The sequence below is a fragment of the Ips typographus genome, linkage group LG1, assembly GCF_016097725.1.
Source record: "Ips typographus isolate SLU linkage group LG1, UJ_Ityp_2.0, whole genome shotgun sequence".
NCBI lineage: Eukaryota > Metazoa > Arthropoda > Insecta > Coleoptera > Curculionidae > Ips > Ips typographus.
The window spans coordinates 17,047,180-17,071,056 of NC_138422.1; the positions used below are offsets into that span (position 1 = coordinate 17,047,180).

General features: G+C 37.3%; 1 protein-coding gene and 1 long non-coding RNA gene across 2 annotated transcripts; both read left to right on the forward strand.

Annotated features, from left to right (window-relative positions):
- Positions 1-402: 402 nt before the first annotated feature.
- Positions 403-4,857, forward strand: LOC145731152 (uncharacterized). The gene is made up of 2 exons (XR_014178753.1): positions 403-753; positions 4,536-4,857. It is a non-coding gene; the product is annotated as an uncharacterized LOC145731152 (long non-coding RNA).
- Positions 4,858-21,361: 16,504 nt separating this feature from the next.
- LOC145735407 (uncharacterized) lies at positions 21,362-22,537 on the forward strand. Its single transcript, XM_081989288.1, has one exon. The coding sequence runs from the start codon at positions 21,470-21,472 to the stop codon at positions 22,256-22,258; it is 789 nt and encodes a 262-aa protein (XP_081845414.1). The 5' UTR covers positions 21,362-21,469; the 3' UTR covers positions 22,259-22,537.
- Positions 22,538-23,877: the final 1,340 nt, after the last annotated feature.

The following is a 23,877-nucleotide window of genomic DNA, read 5'->3' on the forward strand; positions in this document are numbered from 1 at the left end:
ATATTAAATAAAAAAGCATGCTGCTTTATATATAAAAAATATTTATGTTTCTAATGCCTATAGGTGACCAGTTAACAACGATTTTAGAGATAAAACTGCTGTACTCAAAAACTTCAAAATTTGACTTAGCTTGATTTTCCCGTGCACTCTTCAAATAAGAAAACTTATTATTAAAACGTTTAATTTGTACAGTTTTTTATATAATAGATACACATTTTTTATTCCTTATATGTAACATAGAAATTGCAATCTTTCAAATTATTTTAAACTGCAGTTGAACTCCACCACCTACTGGAAAAATAATATCTTTTTCCAAATGGGTTTCTTTAAGGTTTGTAACGAAAATAATCCCCACATCCCTATTATCTTGGTTGCTGGAAGAAGAGGCCGACCGCCAAGAAAACCAAGAGAGAAGACTTAGGTTAGGTTGTAGATTTTAAGATGATTAAGAGATTAGATGACTCCTGTTAGTTTATGGCTACAATAAAGGTTATTTTATGTTCAGCCCTTAGTTTTCTGAGCTTTTAAAAGTGAGTAACCCTCTACGAACGATTCCGCACCCCTAAGCGACCCCCAGCTCTCCACTGCCTCGCTACACTGGCGCCCAACTTTCGAGCCGGAATCAAAACAACTTGTAGTGGGATGTAAACTTTTAAAGTGCCCAAAAACTTTAGTTTTCGTGATTCGCACCGAGTTTATGCAAGAAAACGGATCCACTGCAATCGCCGAACAATCACATTGCTCTGTTTCGAGGTGAGTGTTGCTTCTACCTGTAGGACAATACCAACAACTCAAATTGTTCATTTTACTCGTGATTTGCACCGAATTTCGTAAACACCGGGTCTACTGCAATCACTAAGCTTCATTTAATGATATCTCATCATTCAAGTATATGAACTCTAGTCTTTCAACCATACAAGAGGAGGATTCCCTCGTTACCTCTGAAAACTCATCAAATTTTGCAAGAAGCCCTTATTTACTCCGTTCAAAACAGCCCAACTCTGAAAATATGACTGTAACATTGACAAATGAGCAGTTCCAAGAACTGATGGCACGTCTGACTATGGTTCCACAGCAAACAGCTCAACAGCCAGCTGTTGTCAGTGGCAACTTTTCAAAATGCAGTTCACGGTTCGATGGCACTAAGGAAATGGATGTAAATGCTTTTATTGATGCGGTTTTAATTTTTAAAGAATGTACACAAGTTAGTGATGACATTGCGCTTAAAGGCTTGCCAATGCTCCTCGATGGCTTTGCTGCTACTTGGTTTCGTGGTGTTAAAGGTACTATATTCACCTGGAATGAAGCTATAGACCTACTGAGAACCACATTTGGACCTACAAAGCCTCCCTATCGTATCTACAGGGAATTATTTAGTCAGGAACAAGATTTGAAAACCAACACTGATGTTTTTATATGCAAAGCTCGTGCTATGTTAGCACAATTACCTGAAGACACACTACCTGAACATGTACAGTTAGACATGGTGTATGGTCTACTTAACCGGAAAATCAGGGAGAAAGTACCTAGAGAATCAGTTGCTTCATTTAATGAACTTCTGAAGCAAGCTCGACTGGCTGAAGAGACATTTGTTCCTGCTGAACTTAAACCTACTGAAACAGGTTTTAAAGACAAGAAAAGGTGTTCTTATTGTAAGAATCTGGGACATTTAAAGGAAGAATGCCGAAAATTAAAAATGTTGAAGACTGAACAGACCAACCGAAGTGACTTTGCTGCAAGTACTGGACCTCCTGCAGTTACAAACAAGCCAACCCAAAATTCTGTGTCCTGTTATGGATGTGGCGCACCTGGCTTTGTGAGGAGCAATTGCCCAAATTGCTCTGAGAAGCAGCGCACATTAAATAACACTTCTGCCATGACAACTGAGTTTCTTTGCAGTCTATTTTCAAGTGATGTGTCATGTAGCCGACCATTGGTTCCAGTAAAAATTGCAACTCATTTTGGTTATGCATACATAGATACAGGGGCAAAATCTAGTATTGCTGGTTCAAAGCTGACTCAACTGTTACTTCAAGATGGAATTCCATTTACAGTCATAGACAACCTTAACATGACCCTTGCAGATGGTGTTGCAAGAACAGTCACAGGATACAAGTTTGAAATTCCCATTATCCTGCAGAACAAACCTTTGACAATCAATATTTTGGGTGTTCCTGAACACACACATAGCCGCACACTGCTAGGTGTAAATTTTATCAAAGCTGCCAATCTTATATTGGATGTGCCTACCAATACTTACCATTTTGGTGAAAATCCTGAACAAACCTACCAGTTTGAAGAAGAGAATGCAGTTAGTCTCTCTGTAAACCATGTGGAACTGTCACCTACAGTTTTAAGAGACACTGAGGCCCCCACACTTGCATTGGATGAAAAGAAGCAGCTGAATGATTTTCTGGCAACAAACAAATCAGTATTTGGTAGCAGTACTGAGCCGACACCTTATGCAGAGCATTCAATTGTTCTATTGGACGACACACCGATAGCTGTTCCACCTTACCGCATGTCTGAACAGAAAAAGCAACTTCTTCGCAGTGAACTCGACAAACTACTTGAAGCTGGAGTGATTGAAGAATGCGAGTCCCCAATACTCCGACAAGCAAATCCAAACCTGCCATTCACACTCCGGACAGACGCAAGCAACTACGCTCTTGATGCATGTCTGCTCCAGGGGGAGGGCACGGACGAACGACCTATCGAATATGCTTCCAGACTACTCACATCAGCTGAACGTAACTACAGTACTACGGAACGTGAGGCATTAGCAGTTGTCTGGGCAGTACAGAAGTTCCGTGGCTATATCGAAAACTCTATGGTGAAAATTCAAAGCGATCATCAACCACTGCGCTGGCTGATGAATCTGAAGACTGCAACGGGCCGTCTTGCCAGGTGGGCCCTTAGCCTGCAAGGATTTAACCTTCATATTGACTATATCCCAGGGAAAAGAAATGTCATAGCTGACACACTATCGAGGCCACCACTCTCTGACACTGAAGAAACGGAGTTAGTGAACATGGTGTCTACGGACTTTCCAACCAAAGCAGCTAGCGACATCAGAAGAGAACAACTAACCGACCCAGACCTAGAAAAGATTATCCTCGGACTAGAAGCCTTAGAACCAGGTGGTGACTTTAAAACTTGGTGTGAACGTGGTTACATTATGGTAAATGGCATTCTGCACCGCTACGCCCCAGAGATCGACGAGGAAGAACCACAACAGGTTGTACCAAAGACACAAATCCCGGATGTACTCAAGGAATATCATGACTCTGAACTTGCCGGACACCTAGGAATTGAACGTACCTACCAAAGATTAGCAGCAAGGTACTATTGGCCTAGTATGAGGAGGACTATTACTGATTATGTTGGACATTGCATCGTGTGTCAACGCTTCAAGCCAACCAACCTGAAACCCGCAGGGGCACTACAGACTCCTGCCATGGCTCGCAGATTTGAGGTAATGTCAATAGACCTCTTTGGTCCACTGCCTGAGACAGAAGAAGGATACCGCTGGATTTTCGTCGTTGAAGATATCGCTTCACGCTGGGTGGAGCTAATTCCTCTCAAGGTCGCCTCTGCAGAAGCTGTTGCCCGAAGCTTCATAGACGAAGTTATACTCAGATTTGGCGTCCCAAGAAGAGTCATTAGTGATAATGGAAGTCAATTTGTTGGATCAGTGATGCAGCAAGTAGCCTTCTGCCTGGGTTTCCAACAAAATCTGATTCCTGTTTACCATCCAGAGGCGAACCCAGTTGAACGAAAAAACAGAGACTTGAAGGCACAACTAGCAATGCTTACCTCCTTGGACCACACCCAGTGGGCGACTAAACTGCCGGCCGTCAGATTCTCCATGAACACTGCTCGGTGTGAAAGCACTGGTTTCACCCCAGCTTACCTCACCTTTGGTAGAGAAATGCGAACACCAGATGATGTACATCGAGATGTACGTGCAGTGATCCAAAATGACAACTTTGTTCCGCAAATTACACCATACCTACGGACCTTAAGCCTTACATTACAAGAAGCACGTGACCAGCAGGAAAGACATCAAGCTACAAGAAATGGCTATAAAAATGAGACAAGACGATCATGCAGCTTCAGCGAAGGAGACAAAGTCTTAGTTGTTCTGCACACTTTAAGTAATGCTGACAAGAAGTATACTGCCAAGTTTGCTCCTAAACGTGACGGGCCTTACCTGATACAGAAGACGGTCACCCCTACCACTTACTACATTTCATCACTTGACGCTCCTGAAGTTACGTTGGGAAAATACCATGTAAGTGATTTGGTACCTTACAAAGAACCCGAAGGAGGTGACCCTAACCTGAGCGGCCATTGCGTTCTAGAGGGAGACCCCGTAGACTGTCACCATTGACCAAGACTGACCAAGCAGAGAATCCCAGGTTGGAAGAAACAGACCCACAAGGGAACGAAGAAGACCCTGATACCTCTCGGAATGTACGAGTAGATGACTCAAATGGACTTACCGATGACGACCTTCCCACTACCAGTGACAGCCCAATGGCAAAGGATAGCCAAAATATCGATATCGAGGAGAACAGACGACCCCGACGACGACTGACTCCAAGGACATGTGCCTGTTGTTCATGGGCTATTACCTGCAGTTGCACCACACCCCAGGACGGTAGTGTGATGCAAAGGGGGAGTCTGTAACGAAAATAATCCCCACATCCCTATTATCTTGGTTGCCGGAAGAAGAGGCCGACCGCCAAGAAAACCAAGAGAGAAGACTTAGGTTAGGTTGTAGATTTTAAGATGATTAAGAGATTAGATGACTCCTGTTAGTTTATGGCTACAATAAAGGTTATTTTATGTTCAGCCCTTAGTTTTCTGAGCTTTTAAAAGTGAGTAACCCTCTACGAACGATTCCGCACCCCTAAGCGACCCCCAGCTCTCCACTGCCTCGCTACAGGTTTTCTTTTTCCTCTAAATTTACTGCAGTTGATTCAGTTGTTTGTGGCGATGTTGAACATAATAATTCAACTTTGCTGTTAGTATCTTTTCTTTCCCCAGTTTCGCCTAGTATCTTATGGGAAATGTTAATTTTGTTGGCCATTGAGTCTTCCACGTAACCCTCTGCTACCGTATTTGATCGCCAACCCCCATGTCTCTCAAGTACTGAGAAGTCGGCACCAGAGTCTGCTAATAGCGTCGCAGAAGAACGTCGAAAGCTATGCCCCGTGTACTCTTCAGGATTTGACTATCCAAGGAATTTTGCTATCTTTTGTGGTATTTTTGAAAAAGTGTTAATGCCCACTGGTTGAATAGTACACTTCTGCTTTTCATAACGTAAGAATAGTCGCTTATGGGAAATGGTAGCAGGTATTAATTTTATATATTTACGGTAAACATCAATAGCATGTACCGAATTACTGCCGTCGACAACAGTAAAAACTCCTTTTTTATGTGTCTTTGAATCCGGAATTTGGACCACTACTACCATACTTTGGACACTCATGCGAACTTTTACTGCGTGCCTTAAAAATGCACTTTTAATTTAACATCATCATAAATAGTCGTAGCTATTAAATGAATTCCATTGTTACGGTTTTCCCGTGGTTTAACACAAAGTCAATTTAACTCAACAAGAAATCAATTTATTTACACTTCAAAACACTCTGTACAATAATTAATTCAGCTACCAAAAACACTACTACAATTCCACAATTATTAGTATATATATTCGGTAAACCGAAATATAAATACCAATATAATAAATACCAAATTTGTTAAAATTAAAATACCAGGTGTCCAAGAGCACCCTGGACATAGGAGATTAAAATGGGGAAAACGGTTTTGATTTTTTTGCGCCTGTACGGTTGATTTGATTGAAAAATCGTAATAATGAAAGTTGTAGTACCTATCACGGACTAGTTTTCTGTATTTTTTCGGATTTCTAACTTGAGCCCTTTCGTCGTAAAACACGAACAAAAATGAGACAATTTAAACTTTTGGCCTGCACTGTATAGGCGGTTGTCGGGCAACGGGTAAACAGATTATTGTTGCTGGTACGGTTGCTCGACAACGTACCAGCAACACAATTCGAAATTATAGTTTTATTTAACAAAAAAATTAGTACTACTGTGAAAAAACTGTTTACAATAATAGTTCAAAGTGCACCTTCACATTATAAGCATAGTTTAGCCTTTTTAATGATGTGGCTGATACCGTCCCCAACACGGTGGTTATTTTAGGTCGTCAGCGATATTATTAATTTCACGAAGCAGTTCAGCCCTGGTATGTCATTTCTCTACATACCCTAAACTCTTCATATGTGCTTAATATACTTGTTAATATACTAGAGATAATTATTATTACAGCATTCTACTTTTTGGCACAAACACTATTAAATTAAAAAAAATCATATCTTGGTAAGGAAGCATTTGCGGACCCATGTTTATAGGACATTTTTAACACAAATTTACCTAAAGAACACATAGTGAAATTTTGTCCCTTACCTCGCGGGACACCCTGTATATTTTGGTTGCGGTCTTTGTACTTATTCCTTTGTCTTTGTATGTAAGTGTTCTGAAGTGTTTTGTTCTTTTTATGATTTCTTTTCTTACGTTTTGTGTATGCTTGGTAAATTTTAGTTTTTGGTCAAGTGTTATTCTTAAGTATTTCACGTCTTGTTTAGGAATAGTTTTGTTTCCGTCTGCTGTTATAGTAGGAGAGTTGTCTTTAATTGAATTCAATATTATTCATTTATACTGTGTTATTTATCCCCGTCTTCACTGACAAAAGAAAATTATTATTATAACTATTTTCGAAACCAAAACTATATATTTAAAAAATATACCGGGTGTAACATTTAACTTGAGACATCCCAATATCTCGAAAAATAATCACTTTTCGAAAAAATGTTTAGTATCGAAGTTGTATTATTCCGCGGGGGAAATACATTGATGACAAAATTTGTATTCCTCTGCCCCTCCATGTGGGGGGGAAGGGGGGTAACTTTCATTTTTTAAATGGCACCCCCAATTTTTTATTGCAGATTCAGATTCTGCGGCTAAAAACACGTGGAATTTGTTAAACAATATTTTATGTAAAACATTTTTTACAAAAAAATAACTTTTTTATTTATTTTTTTTTATTTATTTTTTTTTTTCATTTTTTTTTTTCTTTTTTTTTGTTATTTATTACACCTATGTATCCCTAGCAACGACGGTTTTTAAGCAGATTTTACCAAACATTCCGGTAAGCCATGAGCGAAAAAAAAACAAATTTAATTAAAAAATGTAAATTAAATTTTGTCGTTTATAGCGCCATCTATCGTTAATACAAAAAAATGTTTTAAACAAATTCCACGTGTTTTTAGCCGCAGAATCTAAATCTGCAATAAAAAATTGGGTTTGCCATTTAAAAAATCAAAGTTACCCCCCTTCCCCCCACATGGAGGGGCAGAGGAACACAAATTTTGTCATCAATGTATTTCCCCCGCGGAATAATACAACTTTGATACTAAACATTTTTTCTAAAAGTGCTTATTTTTCGAGATATTGAGATGTCTCAAGTTAAATGTTACACCCGGTATAACAAATTGAAAACTAATTTCGGTAAGACCGTAAATGCTGGAAATGACCACCATTCAATTCAATACAGAGTCTATTTTCTTTATTTATTTATTTTAATTATCTTATCCTTTTTTTAATCCAGTCGGCATGATTTCTATTAATTTTATTCACTTCATTTGTAATGACATTTTGAATGATGTCAAGGTGGTTTAAAAGATCTGATTGTTCTCATTTTTTGAGAAAAGTATTACAGATAAGTGAAAGCAAAACTCAGAGTCGATCTCCACAAATATACCAGGTGTCCAAGAGCACCCTGGACATAGGAGATTAACATGGGAAAACGGTTTTGATTTTTTTGCGCCTGTACGGTTGATTTGATTGAAAAATCGTATTAATGGAAGTTGTAGTACCTATCACGGACTAGTTTTCTGTATTTTTTCGGATCTCTAACTTGAGCCCTTTCGTCGTAAAACACGAACAAAAATGAGACAATTTAAACTTTTGGCCTGCACTGTATAGGCGGTTGTCGGGCAACGGGTAAACAGATTATTGTTGCTGGTACGGTTGCTCGACAACCGCTTATACAGTGCAGGTAAAAAGTTTAAATTTTCGCATTTTTTTTCGTGTTTTACGACGAAAGGGCTCAAGTTAGAGATCTGAAAAAAATGCAGAAAACTAGTCCGTGATAGGTACTACAACTTACATTATTAGGATTTTTCAATCAAATCAACTGTACAGGCGCAAAAAAATCAAAACCGTTTTCCCATGTTAATCTCCTATGTCCAGGGTGCTCTTGGACACCTGGTATACTGCTCGCCACGTCAACCGGGACAGTGTTAGACACGATTTGTATGTTTTGGCGTGTCGTATAATAAGCTTGTAAAAATTCCTTTTGAAATAAGTTTTTTGAGAAGCAAGAGGGTCATTCATCATTGATTAAAAATTACTAGTTGATTAAGTGTATTTATTACCTCTTGAATGCTTCGTGATACTGCTGATTGACTAACAGCAGTACGAATATTACAACCAATATCCATTGGATAACTACCACTTGCAAAAAATCTATAAGTGCTATGAGAAACTAAAATAAAGGTATAACATTTTCTTGTGTTGGGTTTCTACGAATTTTTATTCTTTGCTTTAGATTTCATAAATCTTTATACAAACCTTTGTAGTTATATCTATAGCCAAAACTCTAGTAGGTCTTTGAATAAATTCAGACACTATATGTTTATCAGATCACGTACTAGGTACTTCGGTAATCTAACGATCTTTATGAATTTCTGATCAATCAAATTAAATGCATTTAATTTTGGATAAAAGTGACGAGTTGGTAGTTCCTCTTCTGCTCATCAAAATTTGCCATTATTACAAAGAAATAGAATTTACTTTGAAAAGTTATAGAGTTTATAGTTTCTTGTTTATGCACATACACTCTGCTTGTTTGATCTTTTCTTTAACAAGCTTATCTATTCGACCATACTCTTCAGCTGGAAAATGGTCAAAAGAATATTGTATTATTAATGTCAACAGACAGCACAATAACTTACCAAGTAATGTACCTGGTGTAACCTTATAATTGCGGTGGCAACATTGTAACGTCGCTTTAGACTGTCAAGCGTCAGTCTATTTTGACTTTTGTAAAAGGTAAGAGTGAATGCGGGAGTTAGCCGACAATGTGGCTTTTTTAATCCCAAATTAAATTAATAAATAAGACAATAAATATAATATACAGTTCACCACAGTTTCGGTGTTTAAATAAATTCCCTCGGGCAGCAGTAAGCCCGACATTTTGGTCCTTCGAAGACGGATTAGGAAAACAAGTGTTTTTCTACCAGTTCATAACCTGAAAATAAAGGGTTATTTTTCAGATTTGTAGGGGATATTAGCCCTGAAAGCAAATAAGCGTCTGCTGTGGAGAAGCTATAACCCGCACCGAACTACGAGTTTACGGGTCCATCGGCAAAACACCCAAATTTATAATAAACCAGCTGCGGAAACGGAGCAGTATTTCGTCCCTGCAAAAGGAAACGAGGGTTTCACAGGTTTGGACGTGGAGTTAACGGCTTCTAAGTGGTTTGGGAGCTAAGCAACAAGGGTTTGTTGCACAAGTACTACAACATAGAATAAAGAGGCTTGTGTCGGGGGTAAGTTCTTCGATTTTGTATCTAACTTCAGTCCATGCTTGGTAAATACAGTTGGCAATTTAATTTTATTTTCCTTAGTGTGTTTATGTCTAGAAGTTAAGTCATTAATGAGTAATAAGTAAGTGAAATTAGTAAAATGACCTCCAAAAAGGATATTATTAGGAGGCTAAAAAGTGACCGCACACAGTTGGTTGCACAATTGAATAGGTTTAATCAATTCATTACCAATTGTGATGATTCGGCTAATAAGATCACTGTAAATGAACGTTTTGTGCGTTGTGAATCATTGTGGGACAATTTTGATAAAATACAATTAGAGCTAGAATTTTTAGATGAAGCTCATGAACCTGAAAATAGTGAACAGAGAAACAATTTTGAAGAAATGTATTTCGAAACAATATGTCTTTTTAAGGAAAAATTACAAAGCCGTAGTTTGTCTGATTCAAACATAGTTTCTAGTGAGTTAAGTCAGAGAAACGTCAATTCTAATGTAGTAAAATTACCACCATTGGATTTACCTTCTTTTGAAGGATGCTATGATCAGTGGACCAACTTTTTTGACAGCTTTATGGCTTTAATACACTCTAATACCAGTTTAACAAATGTGCAGAAATTTTACTATTTACAATCATGCCTTAAGGGTGAGGCAGCACATGCAATTTCATCTATACAAGTTACAGATTTAAATTATGAAAATGCTTTCAAATTATTACGAGAGCGTTATGAGAATAAGCGACTTATTATTCAAAGTCACCTGCGTCTCTTATTTGAATTAGCACAAATAAATAAAAGTAATCACATTGAGCTACGTTGTTTTTTAGATACCATACAAAAAAATGTTAGAGCTTTAAAAAGTTTAGGAGAACCAGTCGAACATTGGGATACATTACTAGTGTATATGTTCACTTTAAAATTAGATCTGAATACTAGAAAAGATTGGGAATCTTATAACATTAAAAATAACAGTCATAAGTACACAGATTTTATAGCTTTTTTAAATGAGAAGTGTCAAATTCTTGAAAGTGTTGAGAGTAATAGTAAAAACTTGAGTAACCTTCACTTGAATAAAGGCACCTCCAGTAATACACAACGTCCTGGACCACCTAATAAGAGGTTTTCATCTAATTCTTATTTTGGTAGGAATCAATGTTCATTTTGTCAAAATCATGGTCACTGGATTAGTGAATGTACCAAGTTTTTGCAGTTACCTGTTAAAGATAGAATTAATGAAATCAAAAGGCTACATCTTTGCTTGAATTGCTTTTTATCAAATCATATAAGTATTAAGTGTACTAGTAAGCGTTGTTCTAAATGTGATAAGCCACATAATGTTTTACTTCATTTAAATTTTAAAAATACTGAAAACAATGTTTCAAATAATAGTTGTAAAGTAAATTTCTCAGAAAATTCTGATTCTCAAAATGAAGATACTGCAGTTGTTTCATCTGCAAACCAGTCAATTATAGCTCACAGTTTTGATCACTATAATAATGAAATTTTGTTATCTACAGCTAAGGTACTAGTTTTTGATAAGTATGGTAAGATGCATGAAGCACGGGCTTTACTAGACTGTGGTTCACAGTCAAATTTTGTTAGAAAAGAATTAGTACAAAGCTTAGGTTTAAAGGTGGATCATATTAATATGTCCATAGTGGGAATAAGCGGTTCAGTTTCAAATTCAACACTATCTGTGACAATTAAATTCAAATCAAAGCATAATGAAGTATCTGAAAAATTGAAATTTATAATTTTAGATCAAATTACTAACCACTTACCTACATTTCCAATTAATAAAAGTGAATTAAAATTACCATGTAATATACATATGGCTGATGACTCTTTTGACACTCCAGGGCCTATTGACTTGTTAATAGGAGCTGAAATATTCTATGACTTACTGTTAGCAGGTCAAATACGAATAGCTGAAGGAATGCCAATCCTTCAAAAAACTAAACTAGGTTGGATTGTTTCGGGCAGTATTCGTACAAATAATCATCCATCAACCTTAAATAACTCCTCAAATAATAATTTTAATCAAACAATTTGTAATCTTACCTCTAATAGCAATATTCAACGTCAGATTGAAAAATTTTGGATAATGGAAGAAGTACCTTCAATTAAAATATGGAAACGAGAGGAGATCGAATGTGAAGAATTTTTTAAAAGCTCATTACAAAAGGCAGAAAATGGTCAGTATATAGTTGCATTACCAGTTCGTGACGGAATCAAAGAGTTAGGAGATTCAAAACAAATTGCTCTAAAAAGATTTGGAAAGTTGGAGCGAAAATTATCAACTGATTCTAAATTGAGGACTGAATATATTAAGTTTATGACTGAGTATGAAGATCTAGGACATATGTCACCTATACCAGAGTGTGAAATAAAGAGTTCAAATCCACAGTTTTATTTACCACATCATCCAGTATTTAAAGAGTCGAGCAGTACAACTAAAGTAAGGGTAGTCTTTGATGCTAGCGCTAAAACTAATAATGGTATCAGTCTAAATGACAAGTTGAAATGTGGGCCAGTATTACAAGACGATTTGCTTTCTATTTTAATCAGGTTTCGACAACATTACTGTGTGATTGGAGCTGACGTAGAAAAAATGTATAGGAGAGTTTTAGTAAGTGAACAACAGAGGGATCTTCAGAGGATCATTTGGCGTAAATCTCCTGATGAAGAATTAACTCATTACAGATTAAATACAGTAACGTATGGCATGACGTCAGCATCGTACTTGGCTATACGCTGTTTAATCGAAGCTGCCTGTGAGGAATCTCAGACTTTTCCTGAAGCATGTCGTGTAATAAAAAGAGATTTTTACGTCGATGACTTATTGTCCGGCGCACCTTCTATTAGTGAAGCTATACAACTAAAAAATGAAATCGCACATATATTGCAAAAAAGGGGTTTTCTTTTGAGACAATGGGTTTCAAATAAGGCTGAAGTTTTGAAAGACCAACCATATAGTGCTAAAATAAAGCATTATGTTGTTGAAGAGGCTGTCTCTAAGGCTTTAGGAGTAGTCTGGAATAGTAGGGAAGATAGTCTGGAGTATACTGTCAATTTGGAAAAACATCACAAGGTGACAAAAAGAATCATTTTGTCACTAACTTCTAAATTATTTGACCCGTTAGGATTGATTGGTCCTGTAATCATACATGCCAAAATAATAATGCAGCGATTATGGAGCGAACATTTATCATGGGATGATCCTGTTTCTTCAGATTTAAATAAGTTGTGGTGCAATTTTTGTGAGAAGCTTCCTATTTTAAACCAATATAGCATTGTTAGACATGTATTTTGTGATAATCCAGTAGTGATAGAATTGCATGGTTTTTGTGACTCTTCTGAGTTAGCATATGGTGCTTGCATTTATGCTAGAACAATTGATACTGATGGCTCTATTGTCTCTAATTTAGTTTGTGCTAAGTCTCGGGTAGCACCAATAAAGTCTTTGACATTGCCCCGATTGGAATTATGCGGTGCTGTATTGTTAAGTAGGCTCATGAAGAAAACAACGGAGAGTTTAACTATGCCAATCAACAAATTCTACTATTGGACTGATTCTAAAATAGTTTTATCTTGGATAATAGAAGAACCTGCTACGTGGAATGTGTTCGTTTCTCACAGAGTTTCTGAAATTCAGCAATCAACAAATATTATAGAATGGCGACATGTGAGGAGTGAGGAAAATCCATCTGATTTGATATCCCGAGGATGCACTCCTGACAAATTAATTTGTTCAGACTTGTGGTGGCATGGACCTTCATGGTTAACAGTAAATTCTCATGATTGGTCACCCAATACTTTTACTGAAGCTGATTTTAACAATTTACCAGAAAAACGAGCAAATAGAAAAATATTCACGACTTTTACAAATAATAATATAGATATTTTTAACAAATTTTCTACATTTTCTAAATTGCAAAGGGTGATGTGTTATATTTTAAGATTTTTCAAAAATATCACCACAAATAAGAATAATAAGAGTTTAGAGTGTTTAACAGTGATTGAATTAAATGACGCTTTAATTTATTTAGTAAAACTAGCTCAAGGTTGTGTGTTTAATGAAGAAATACATGATTTAACTTTAAAGCGAAATATCTCCTCAAAAAGTAAATTATTACCTTTGAGTCCGTTTTTAGATTCCAATGGAGTTCTAAGGGTTGGGGGTCGCTTAAAGAAGTCTAATATTTCTTATGATCAAAAGCATCCTATAATTTTAGACAAGAACCACATTTTGAGTAAGTTACTGATTGTTCATTATCACAGACAGAATTTACATATGGGTCCTCAAGGATTATTGTGCTGTATACGAGACAAATTTTGGATATTGGGTGGAATTAATACTATTAAACGGGAACTTCGGTCTTGCATAATTTGTTTCAGAATGAAACCCAAACCTTTGGAAGTTTTAATGGGTGACTTGCCTGAGGCTCGTCTTACACCTAAAAGACCATTTTTCAACTGTGGCCTAGATTACGCTGGTCCTTTCAATATTAAATCATCTAAAATTCGGAACAGTAAGATTTTAAAATCGTATCTGTGCCTTTTTGTTTGCTTTGCAACAAAGGCAGTTCATTTAGAGATAGTTTCAGACTTGACCACAGAAGCTTTTTTAAATGCCTTAAAGAGATTTATTGCTCGTAGAGGCAAGTGTCAAAATATATTTTCGGATTGTGCTTCCAACTTTGTGGGTGCAAATCGGGAAATTAAGGATTTGTATAAGTTAATTAGTGATAAGGAAACTAATGTTAAACTTAAAGATTATTTGTGTCATGAAGGTATAAATTGGAATTTTATTCCTGCTCGGTCCCCTCATTTTGGTGGACTGTGGGAATCCCATATTAAAATAGCGAAAGAGTATATGAAAAAGGTGGTAGGGAATTCGTCACTCACGTTTGAGGAATTGTCAACTGTGTTTACCCAAATTGAAGCGTGCATGAACTCCCGACCCTTAAGCCCTCTTTCTAATGACCCTAAGGATCTAATGCCTTTGACTCCGGGTCATTTCCTAATTGGCGAACCATTACTGTCCTTGGTAGAACCAAACGTAAGGGACGTTAAGTGCTCTCACCTAAAGAGATATCAACATCTTTCTCAACTAGTGCAAACCTTTTGGAATAGATGGAGTCATGAGTATTTGAATACTTTAAATCGTCGATCTAAGTGGCAAGTAAACAATGATAATTTTGTCAAAATCGGTGATTTAGTGATTTTGCGAGAAGACAACTTACCTCCATTAAAGTGGAACTTGGGGAGGGTAATAGAAGTGTTTCCTGGTTCTGATGGGCTAGTGAGAGTGGTGTCAGTACAAACTGCTAAGGGTATATTTAAGAGAGCGGTTGCAAAGATTTCGGTCTTGCCAATAGAATGATGTTCATTCTATTATTTTAGCTTAAGTTTAGTTTTAAGTACCTTTGTTTATTTTTAGGTGTTGAAATATGTATATCTTTCAAGGGGGGCGGTATATGGTGTAACCTTATAATTGCGGTGGCAACATTGTAACGTCGCTTTAGACTGTCAAGCGTCAGTCTATTTTGACTTTTGTAAAAGGTAAGAGTGAATGCGGGAGTTAGCCGACAATGTGGCTTTTTTAATCCCAAATTAAATTAATAAATAAGACAATAAATATAATATACAGTTCACCACAGTTTCGGTGTTTAAATAAATTCCCTCGGGCAGCAGTAAGCCCGACAGTACCTATTGCCTAGCAAATACCTTGAAGGTGTTTGATAGGATGGCCTTATGGTTTTTAAAAATTCCTTGAAATATTTGTTTTCAATTATTGAAAACCCCATAAATGTGGCATACATAGCTCTTGCTAGGGCTGCATCAATTTGTTTTTTCTCCAAGAGGGTCATTCTGTCGCAGAAGTTGTTTAGGGTCAATGGATTTTTTGGTTGACTAGAGTTGGAATTCTCATCAAGTTTGTCACTTTCTTTCACTTTCACCTCTAATGATGATGCTTTTGAACACTCACTAGTCTCCTGTTTAAACAACAGCTTAATCTGGGTTGGAGCTGACCCACATGACCCCAAATGCCTAGCCATTCTAGTAGCATTATTTGCATATTTTGTTTTACAATACTTGCAATAACCAACTTTTTTATTGCCACCTTTTTTTTGGTCGAAATATAACCAAATCTCAGAAAATTTTCTGGGCATCTCAAAAATTTAATAATCACTTTAATAATTTAGAATTAGAAATATTAAAAGTATTTTTCTAATTTTGGCATATAAAGTGACACTTTTCAAAACTGATTAGAGTGACAAAACGTTTTACTTTATGTAACTAGTTACATAAAGTATCACTTTATGTAACTAGTTATGAAAAGTTCATTTCATCACTCCCTGTTTTTATGCATTTCCGTAGAAACATATGGGCGACATCCATCATAACATGTCGTTGTCACTGTTTATACAAGGTGCTATGAAAGTGAATATTTGTGTTAAATCACTTTAAAAGATGGTTTTTACCGCTTTTCTTGTCAAAATTAGAAAAAATTATGTATGCAACACGTTTCGAAAATGTCTTATTGTGTAACTCATTCAAATTGTAGGACCTCGCTGCGCTCGCCCTACAAACATTCATTCGTTACACAAAATCGATCTTTTCGTAACTGGTTACATAAACAGCTATTAGTGTTTCTGTTTTTTTTTTTTTGCTCGGTTTAATGGAGTTACCAACTAGGGTATTTGCCAGCTCGATACGAAAGAGGCTCAGATAGTCGGGCTTGTGCCCCTGAGCCCCAGATAGCTATTAAAAGTTCTAACAAATCGCTTAAAGGCACGATCGGAGCAAAAGATGTAGTCCTTCCTCGTGGAAACTATAACCGTCACTGTCACATCCACGTGGTCTTCTCCTAGGTTTTCACCCTTTCCGCCTTTTGGAAGTGCACCGCACAAGACAATTCCACGTGGACTTTTAGGAATCGACGTTTCCACTTAGAGCTCCCACCATCTCCACTCGACCGGCCGCGGAATTCGAAACGAAACTGACGTGCGGTACTTTCCAAGTTGAAAACCGAACTGGTTGTTTAGGTTGTTGGAGGTTAGAGTTTTCTGTTTTCTCAGACAAGTTTGACAATGAATGACAAATTTGACAATAGACATGACAAGTTTGACAATGAAGTACTATTTCATTTCTTGTTAGGGAAAATTTTCATTCAGACATGAAGTAACTTGAAAATTACCGCCTTTACATCACTGCCTGAAACTCTCCCGAAACCCGGCGATTATTTCAAATCGTGAACGCACACCTGGCAGGAAAAAATTGAGAACTGACAGTGACTATTGACACTTGACTTGACAGACAAGAAACGATACTGACCAATCAATAAAAAAACATAGCAGGAAGGAGCAATAGCAATCAAAGAAGGGGACAAAAATCGTTCAGTATGGCGGCCGTAAACTGTCAGGAAATCAGTGACGCTAATCAATCTGCTGTTGCTCACTATTCTCACAAATCCACTCGTCAATATAATTCAACTAATTTAATTTTGCAAAAATTAACCTTTATCGGACCGAAAAGAAAAACAAACAAAAACAACAAATCTTTGCGGTTTTTAGCTGACTTCACATACCACCAAATATAAACAAAACCGGTTTACGTAGGCGAATGTGGGTGACAAAGATGGAGACTTCCGTCTCGGTCGCTTAATGCACAAACGGGATATTTGCTACCTTCTGATTCTTTTTGCTCGAAGATACTTGAATTTTGTATTTTTGATTTTTGCATGCTCTGTGATTACTGATTAGTTAGTGATTAGTGTGATTTTTGCCTTTGCATTGATCGTTCCCTACACAGGCGGCACAGGCCTCATATATTCAAAACTGTCTTCCAGAGTGTTTCCAGTTTCTTTTTAGCAAGTAAAATGACTGAGGGTAAGGGTAGGACTCTCGTGGAAAACGCTATATTTTTCGTATTTTTTAGCAATTCCTATATGCAGAGTTCACGTAGAAAACGCGATAATTTCATCATTTTTTGAGACAAAATTTTGAAATTTGGTATATGGGCAGGGTAATTAAAGGGCTTGAATTGATCTCCAAGGTGACCTTGAACTGTCAAATATATGTCAAAATAAAGGTTTTTTAAATTTTGCTTTAGGAAACGATGAAAAGCACTATAGATAATTCACATACCAAATTTGAACCGTCTACGTAGCCCTGATAGCTTTCTACGTCAATATTTTAGTGCGGCTCCTCCTGTGAACAAAGCATTTCGTAAAAAACGCCTTAACTTTAACAGTTTTTATAATAAAAACTCGAAATTTGGGATACCAACGTTCAGTCTGGATATCTCGAGAGTGCGGTAGGTGGCTTCTCGGAATTCAATATTTGACATGATCTCTGCCTGTCAAATAATCGTGATAATGTTAAAATTTATTTATTTTTTCTCAAAACTGTAAACGATACTCTCCAAAATCCCTATTTTGAATTTAGTGCTTCTAGGTTGTTCCGTTATTATTATAGGTGAAATTATTTTCATCTTAAAATCATTCCGAAAAAAAAATTATTTCAGAGAATGCTCCACGCAAATGGTGGAGCACCGCGGCTTCTTTTGACTTTGACTCTATTGTTACAGTTCATACCGGCGCCGCCACGTCGTAAATTGCGTCGATCGCCGAAATGTTTATTTTCTGGTTTTATTTATTTAATATAAAATATAAGGCATTAATATACTACTAGTTATCATCTGGTTATTTAATCCTATTGTTCCTTACAAAGAAGTGTATACATTAACTATTTACCTGAATTAAAAACTTGCTGATAAAAAAACTGTAGTTACGTATAAGTCTATAAATGCATATTTGAAATATAAAATTTTGTTACTTATTAGATATAAATCTAAACCAAAACCAAACCCAGTAGTGTTTGTGACATTAATGGCGGCATATTTTTCTCTTAACGCCATGAAAATTATTTTTATGAACTATAAATAACTTTAAAAAGTAATTTTAAATATATTTTTATATTATTATATTTTAATATATTATTATAGATTTTTAAATTAATTTTTTACCGCTCAAAGTACATTTAATTCAGGACCGAACTAGCCAAGTAGGGATCTCGTGGAAAACCGGATAATTTCCACAGTTTTCAACTTAAAATTTTGAAATTTGGTGTACGTCTAAACTAACCGAATTTCTTGAATCTGGCGTTGATAGAATTTCTATTTTCGACCTTGGACGCCACCTTCACCTGTCAAAAATACGTCAATTTTGACAGAACATGATTTTTTCATTTTTTATCGAAAAGTATCACCTTTGGCGATATCTGTGTCAAATTTCAGATTTTTAAGCTGATTGGTTACCTCTCAAAGTACATTCAAGTCAGGACTGAACTAGCCAAGTAGGGATCTCGTGGAAAACCGGATAATTTCCACAGTTTTCAACTTAAATTTTTGAAATTTAGTGTACGTCTAAACTAACCGAATTTCTTGAATCTGGCGTTGATAGAATTTCTATTTTCGACCTTGGACGCCACCTTCACCTGTCAAAAATACGTCAATTTTGACAGAACATGATTTTTTCATTTTTTATCGAAAAGTATCACCTTTGGCGATATCTGTGTCAAATTTTAGATTTTTAAGCTGATTGGTTACCTCTCAAAGTACATTTAAGTCAGGACTGAACTAGTCAAGTAGGGAAAAATTGACATTTAGTAACCAGGTATACAATGGTTGTCAGAGTGAAGCCGTAGATATTTTGCAAATTAAACTGAAGAACGCTTTATTCTCTTCCAATAAATTTTTCCAAGATATTCCAAAATTAACTCCACCTTCCCCAAAAAACTGTAGTAAAACCATCATAAATGCGCATTATTAGTCCGTCTTCCCCTGCGGTTTTCGAGGCAGTAAGCACGTCCTTTTGACGCGTTTGCCGGCAGTCGGCGCGCTTTAAGATCACCGAACACCGAACTACTTATATTGGATTCTGTAAACTTCGAATTTGAATGCTGGCTGACTGGGTTGAACTCGGGCTCACACCGTCGCAGAGGCGATATCCGATAAAGATAGAACTATGTCTGGGCCTACTATAGGTGCGGTTAGGTCGAATTGCACGCCTACTAGTCTGTTACAACGTACTGCGTATTAGTATGCTGTAATATGTAAAAAATAAAATATTATATTCACGTCCTGCTCTCATGATCAAGGTGTAGTATACTTCCTGCCACTAAATGGCGCCACGAATATCAAAGCTAAAATAAAAATCTCCCCATCCGCATCCGACCATCCGTGCTCTCTATTAACACGAATCAGTTTTTTTACTTCGTGCGTCGCTATTACATGTGCCGCGATTCGCCCGTCGTAATCCGTTTTTTCCAGGATAATAATGGGTATGGCTCGAATCAGATGAGAAAAGGCCACCGCATCATCAATGACGCAGTTTTTAAAACTATTTCTTTCTCCTTCTACAGTTGCCGTCGCATTAGATATAATCAGAGGCGTCCTATTAAAATATTCCCGAAAATATATTGTTAAGCGGTCAAAAAGCCACTTGGCAACGTAGTACGGTTTTTACTTGGACACAATTAAAACAGATGCGGCAGCGGCCAGGGACATTTGGACCTTTTTATATGCTTTTACTAGCCGGCACTCTAAACGGTGTTGCCAAGTTTAAAAAAATGTAGTGGCGGACAGGGAGACTTAGGGGGTTAGGTTAGGTTCCGTTTTAGTCTGGTGTTTTGGTTGTATTGTTGATGGTCGCAGTTGAAGTTCACATAGTGTTATGAATAAAAAACGTTATTTTGTCAAAATGTCTTTCAAAAAGGTTGGAAAGAAAGGTGTTATCATATACAGCCAAGGCCGTGAAATCGTCAGTAACGTCTTACAATTTATGAAGAAAGAAGCAGAAGGAGTTTCCATTCCTTTGAAAAACTTGTTGTCTTTTATTTTCTTTATTAAAAACGACGAAAATGTTTCATTTTACTGATAAAATAATAGCACGCCACTGACTGGCTGCAACAACTTGGAAAGTAACGAGAGCAGCAATATTTAAAGCGAGACGTACAGAGATCGTGACATCATCGTTTGATGACGCCTGTGGCCTTTTCTTAGATGATTCGAGCTCTAAATTATCAAAGTCAAAGAGGAAACACTACTACTCATCGTCAGAGGAATCTTCTTCTGACTCCTCAGACAGTTCTGTTGAGGAATACTTAAGACTGAAACGTCGTATTCGGGAATTGAAAAGAAAACGTCGCCGCCATGATGGCGGTCGAGTTAGCCCGTCAGGAGCGGGCCCGTCCACTAGCCTCCAGACAGGTGATTTGTCGTCTCGAGGCAGGGGTCACGTTTCTTCCCACACCGACTCTGAAGGTTTGTTTACATTTTATGGTATCACAATAAAATTTCGTTTTAGCAGAGGGATTAAGTGCCAGCAGAAAAATTTTGCAGGCTAATTTATTTTCTTTTCCTGTATAACTTGAATAAGTTTTACAGAAGGTCATGCATATGACGCCTTATTGGCTTTGTTTCCTGATTAACTTGTATAAGTTTTTCAGAAGGTCATGTATATGACGCCCTTATTGGGTTTTTTCTTGGCTAACTTGTATGAGTTTCCAGAAAATCATGAATATATATCCCATATATTTTATTGGATATCCTGTCATGTGTATGACTGATAACGTCTCTGTAGAGACACATGTGTAAGTAAGTTTCATTCCTTTTTCAGAGCCCTCTGAAAATGCAACTTCCCAGATCGAAAGTATAGAAAGTAGGGATCCATTGGAGGTGGAGTTTGTTGCAGTGGATAATATTATGAATAGACAGTTAAACAGGGCTGCCTTGGACATTTTGGGAGCTAATTCAGCCCCCATCAATCCCTCCGGGGAAGCAACCCAGAAAGACTTGGCCTTGCAATGGGGTTCAATATTAAGTTCTGGTCTTTCTCAAGAAGTCATCCAGGCTTTGGATAGAAAATATTCTATTCCTATCAAGCTTCAATCTGCTAAACCTCCTAGACTAAATCCAGAATTACGGGCTCCGTCTGTTTCGGAAACAGCTTTGGCTAGAGACTCCCGTTTGGAGAGTGAGCAAAAGCTTTTGGCTGTGGCCCTATCTGCGCTAGGAAGGTCCCAATCACTTTTATTGACCTTGCAAACAGAGGAGGGGGGGGAAAAGCTTCTCCCCGCTATTGAGGCTCTCAATGATGGAGCTAAGCTCCTTGCAGAAGTGCACCATATGGAGTCTCTTTCTCGTCAAAACCTTATTAGTCTGGGACTTGATAAGGGTGTTCGAGACTTGGTTCAAGGGACCAGCTTGGATGGATGGTTGTTTGGAGAAAATTTGTCAGACAGATTCAAGGCAGCCAAGGCACTCGAAAAATCCAGTATAGAGTTAAAGGGATCGAAGAAGCCTTCAACATCCCGTGGTGGACCTCAGACTAATCCAAAAAATCGGTCAGCTCCCCTCAGGTCTCGATCCAACCTGGGAGGTCGCAAGCAATATCAACAATCAGGATCCAAGAGATTCAATCAACAACATCAACCCAGAAAGCGTCAGTCCTTCAACAACCAAGACAAGAATCAACGGCAGTACTACCGTTAGATCAGGAGGTAAGTTTGCGAGCTGGCCAACTTTCATTATTTTACAACGTCTGGACTCATATTACTTCTGATCCCTTAATATTGTCTTGGATTAGGGGTTATCGCTTGCCCTTAAAAAAGCGGGTACATCAAATTAGACCCCCTGTACAGGATATGTGGTCGCCTGATGAGCAAGCTTGTATTAGCAAAGAGATCCAACATTTGTTGGATATTGGCGCAATTAAACCTTGTAAGGCCTCCTCAGATCAATTTGTATCAAAGATTTTTTTGATAACTAAGTCTTCGGGTAAAACTCGTTTGATTTTAAATGGAAAATGTAAAGACAGCCAGAAGACTTATCTTGCCAAATTCCTTTCTAGCCTCTGTGGATTTGAAAGAAGCGTATTTCTTAGTTCGAGTCCATAAAAGTCACCGAAAATATTTAAGGTTTCAGTTTCAAAATAGACTCTATGAATATACATGTCTTCCCTTTGGTTTATGTACAGCTCCCTATGTCTTTACTAAACTACTAAAACCTGTTTTGCAGACCTTACGAAATCAAGGTTTTTGTTCGGTAGCATATTTAGATGATTTTTTATTAATGGGAAGGTCTCACACAGACTGTGTAAACAATATTGTAGCTACAGTTCATCTGTTAAACAGGCTAGGTTTCATTATAAACCAGAAGAAAAGTAACCTTACTCCTTCCAAACAATGCTTGTTTTTAGGGTTTCTCTTTAACACAGAAGCCATGAGTCTTGAGCTGCCTGCAGAGAAAAGACAAGAGTGGTTTTCATGGATTTCCAGGATTGGCAGCTTAAATTCTTGTAGCATTCAATACTTTGCTAGGTTTGTAGGTAAACTTACGGCAGCATGTCCCGCATCCAAATATGGATGGGCTCATATTAAAGTCTTTGAGAGGGCCAAATACTTGGGCTTTGTTAAGGTCTAGAGGGTCATATAAGAGATATATGACCATGCCTAACTTCATTAAAAGCGACTTGATTTGGTGGGAAAATAATATTTTCTGTATGTCTAACTCTCTTTCAACATCCCTTTGTTTCTCTTCTGAAATATTCTCAGATGCTTCCCCCCTAGGGTGGGGAGGTTACTGCAATGGTATTCGAGCTAGAGGAGGATGGAATTCTACAGAAAAACTTATGCATATCAATGAATTAGAAATTTGGGCGTCCTTTTTTGCCTTAAAATGTTTTGCTCAACAATGTACAAATTCAAACATCCTGTTACGAATAGACAATACAACTGCCATAGCTTACATCAACCGAATGGGCGGGGTGAAATTCCAAAATTTAAATCAGGTCGCTAAGAGGATCTGGGACTGGTGCGAGCAGCGAAACATTTATGTTTTTGCATCTTACATTCCCTCTAAAGATAATAAGGAGGCAGATGAAGAGTCTCGTAGATGTCTATCAGAGATAGAATATGAATTACCTCAAGAGGAATTTGAGTTAATCATTCAGACTTTCGGCACTCCTTCAATTGATTTATTTGCCAGTAGGCACAACAGTAGAAGCTGTTACTATAGACGCCTTTACTGTTTCATGGTCAAAAGAATTTGGTTATGCCTTTCCCCCCTTTTCTTTAATACCCAAGGTTCTTCAAAAAGCTATCGCAGACAAG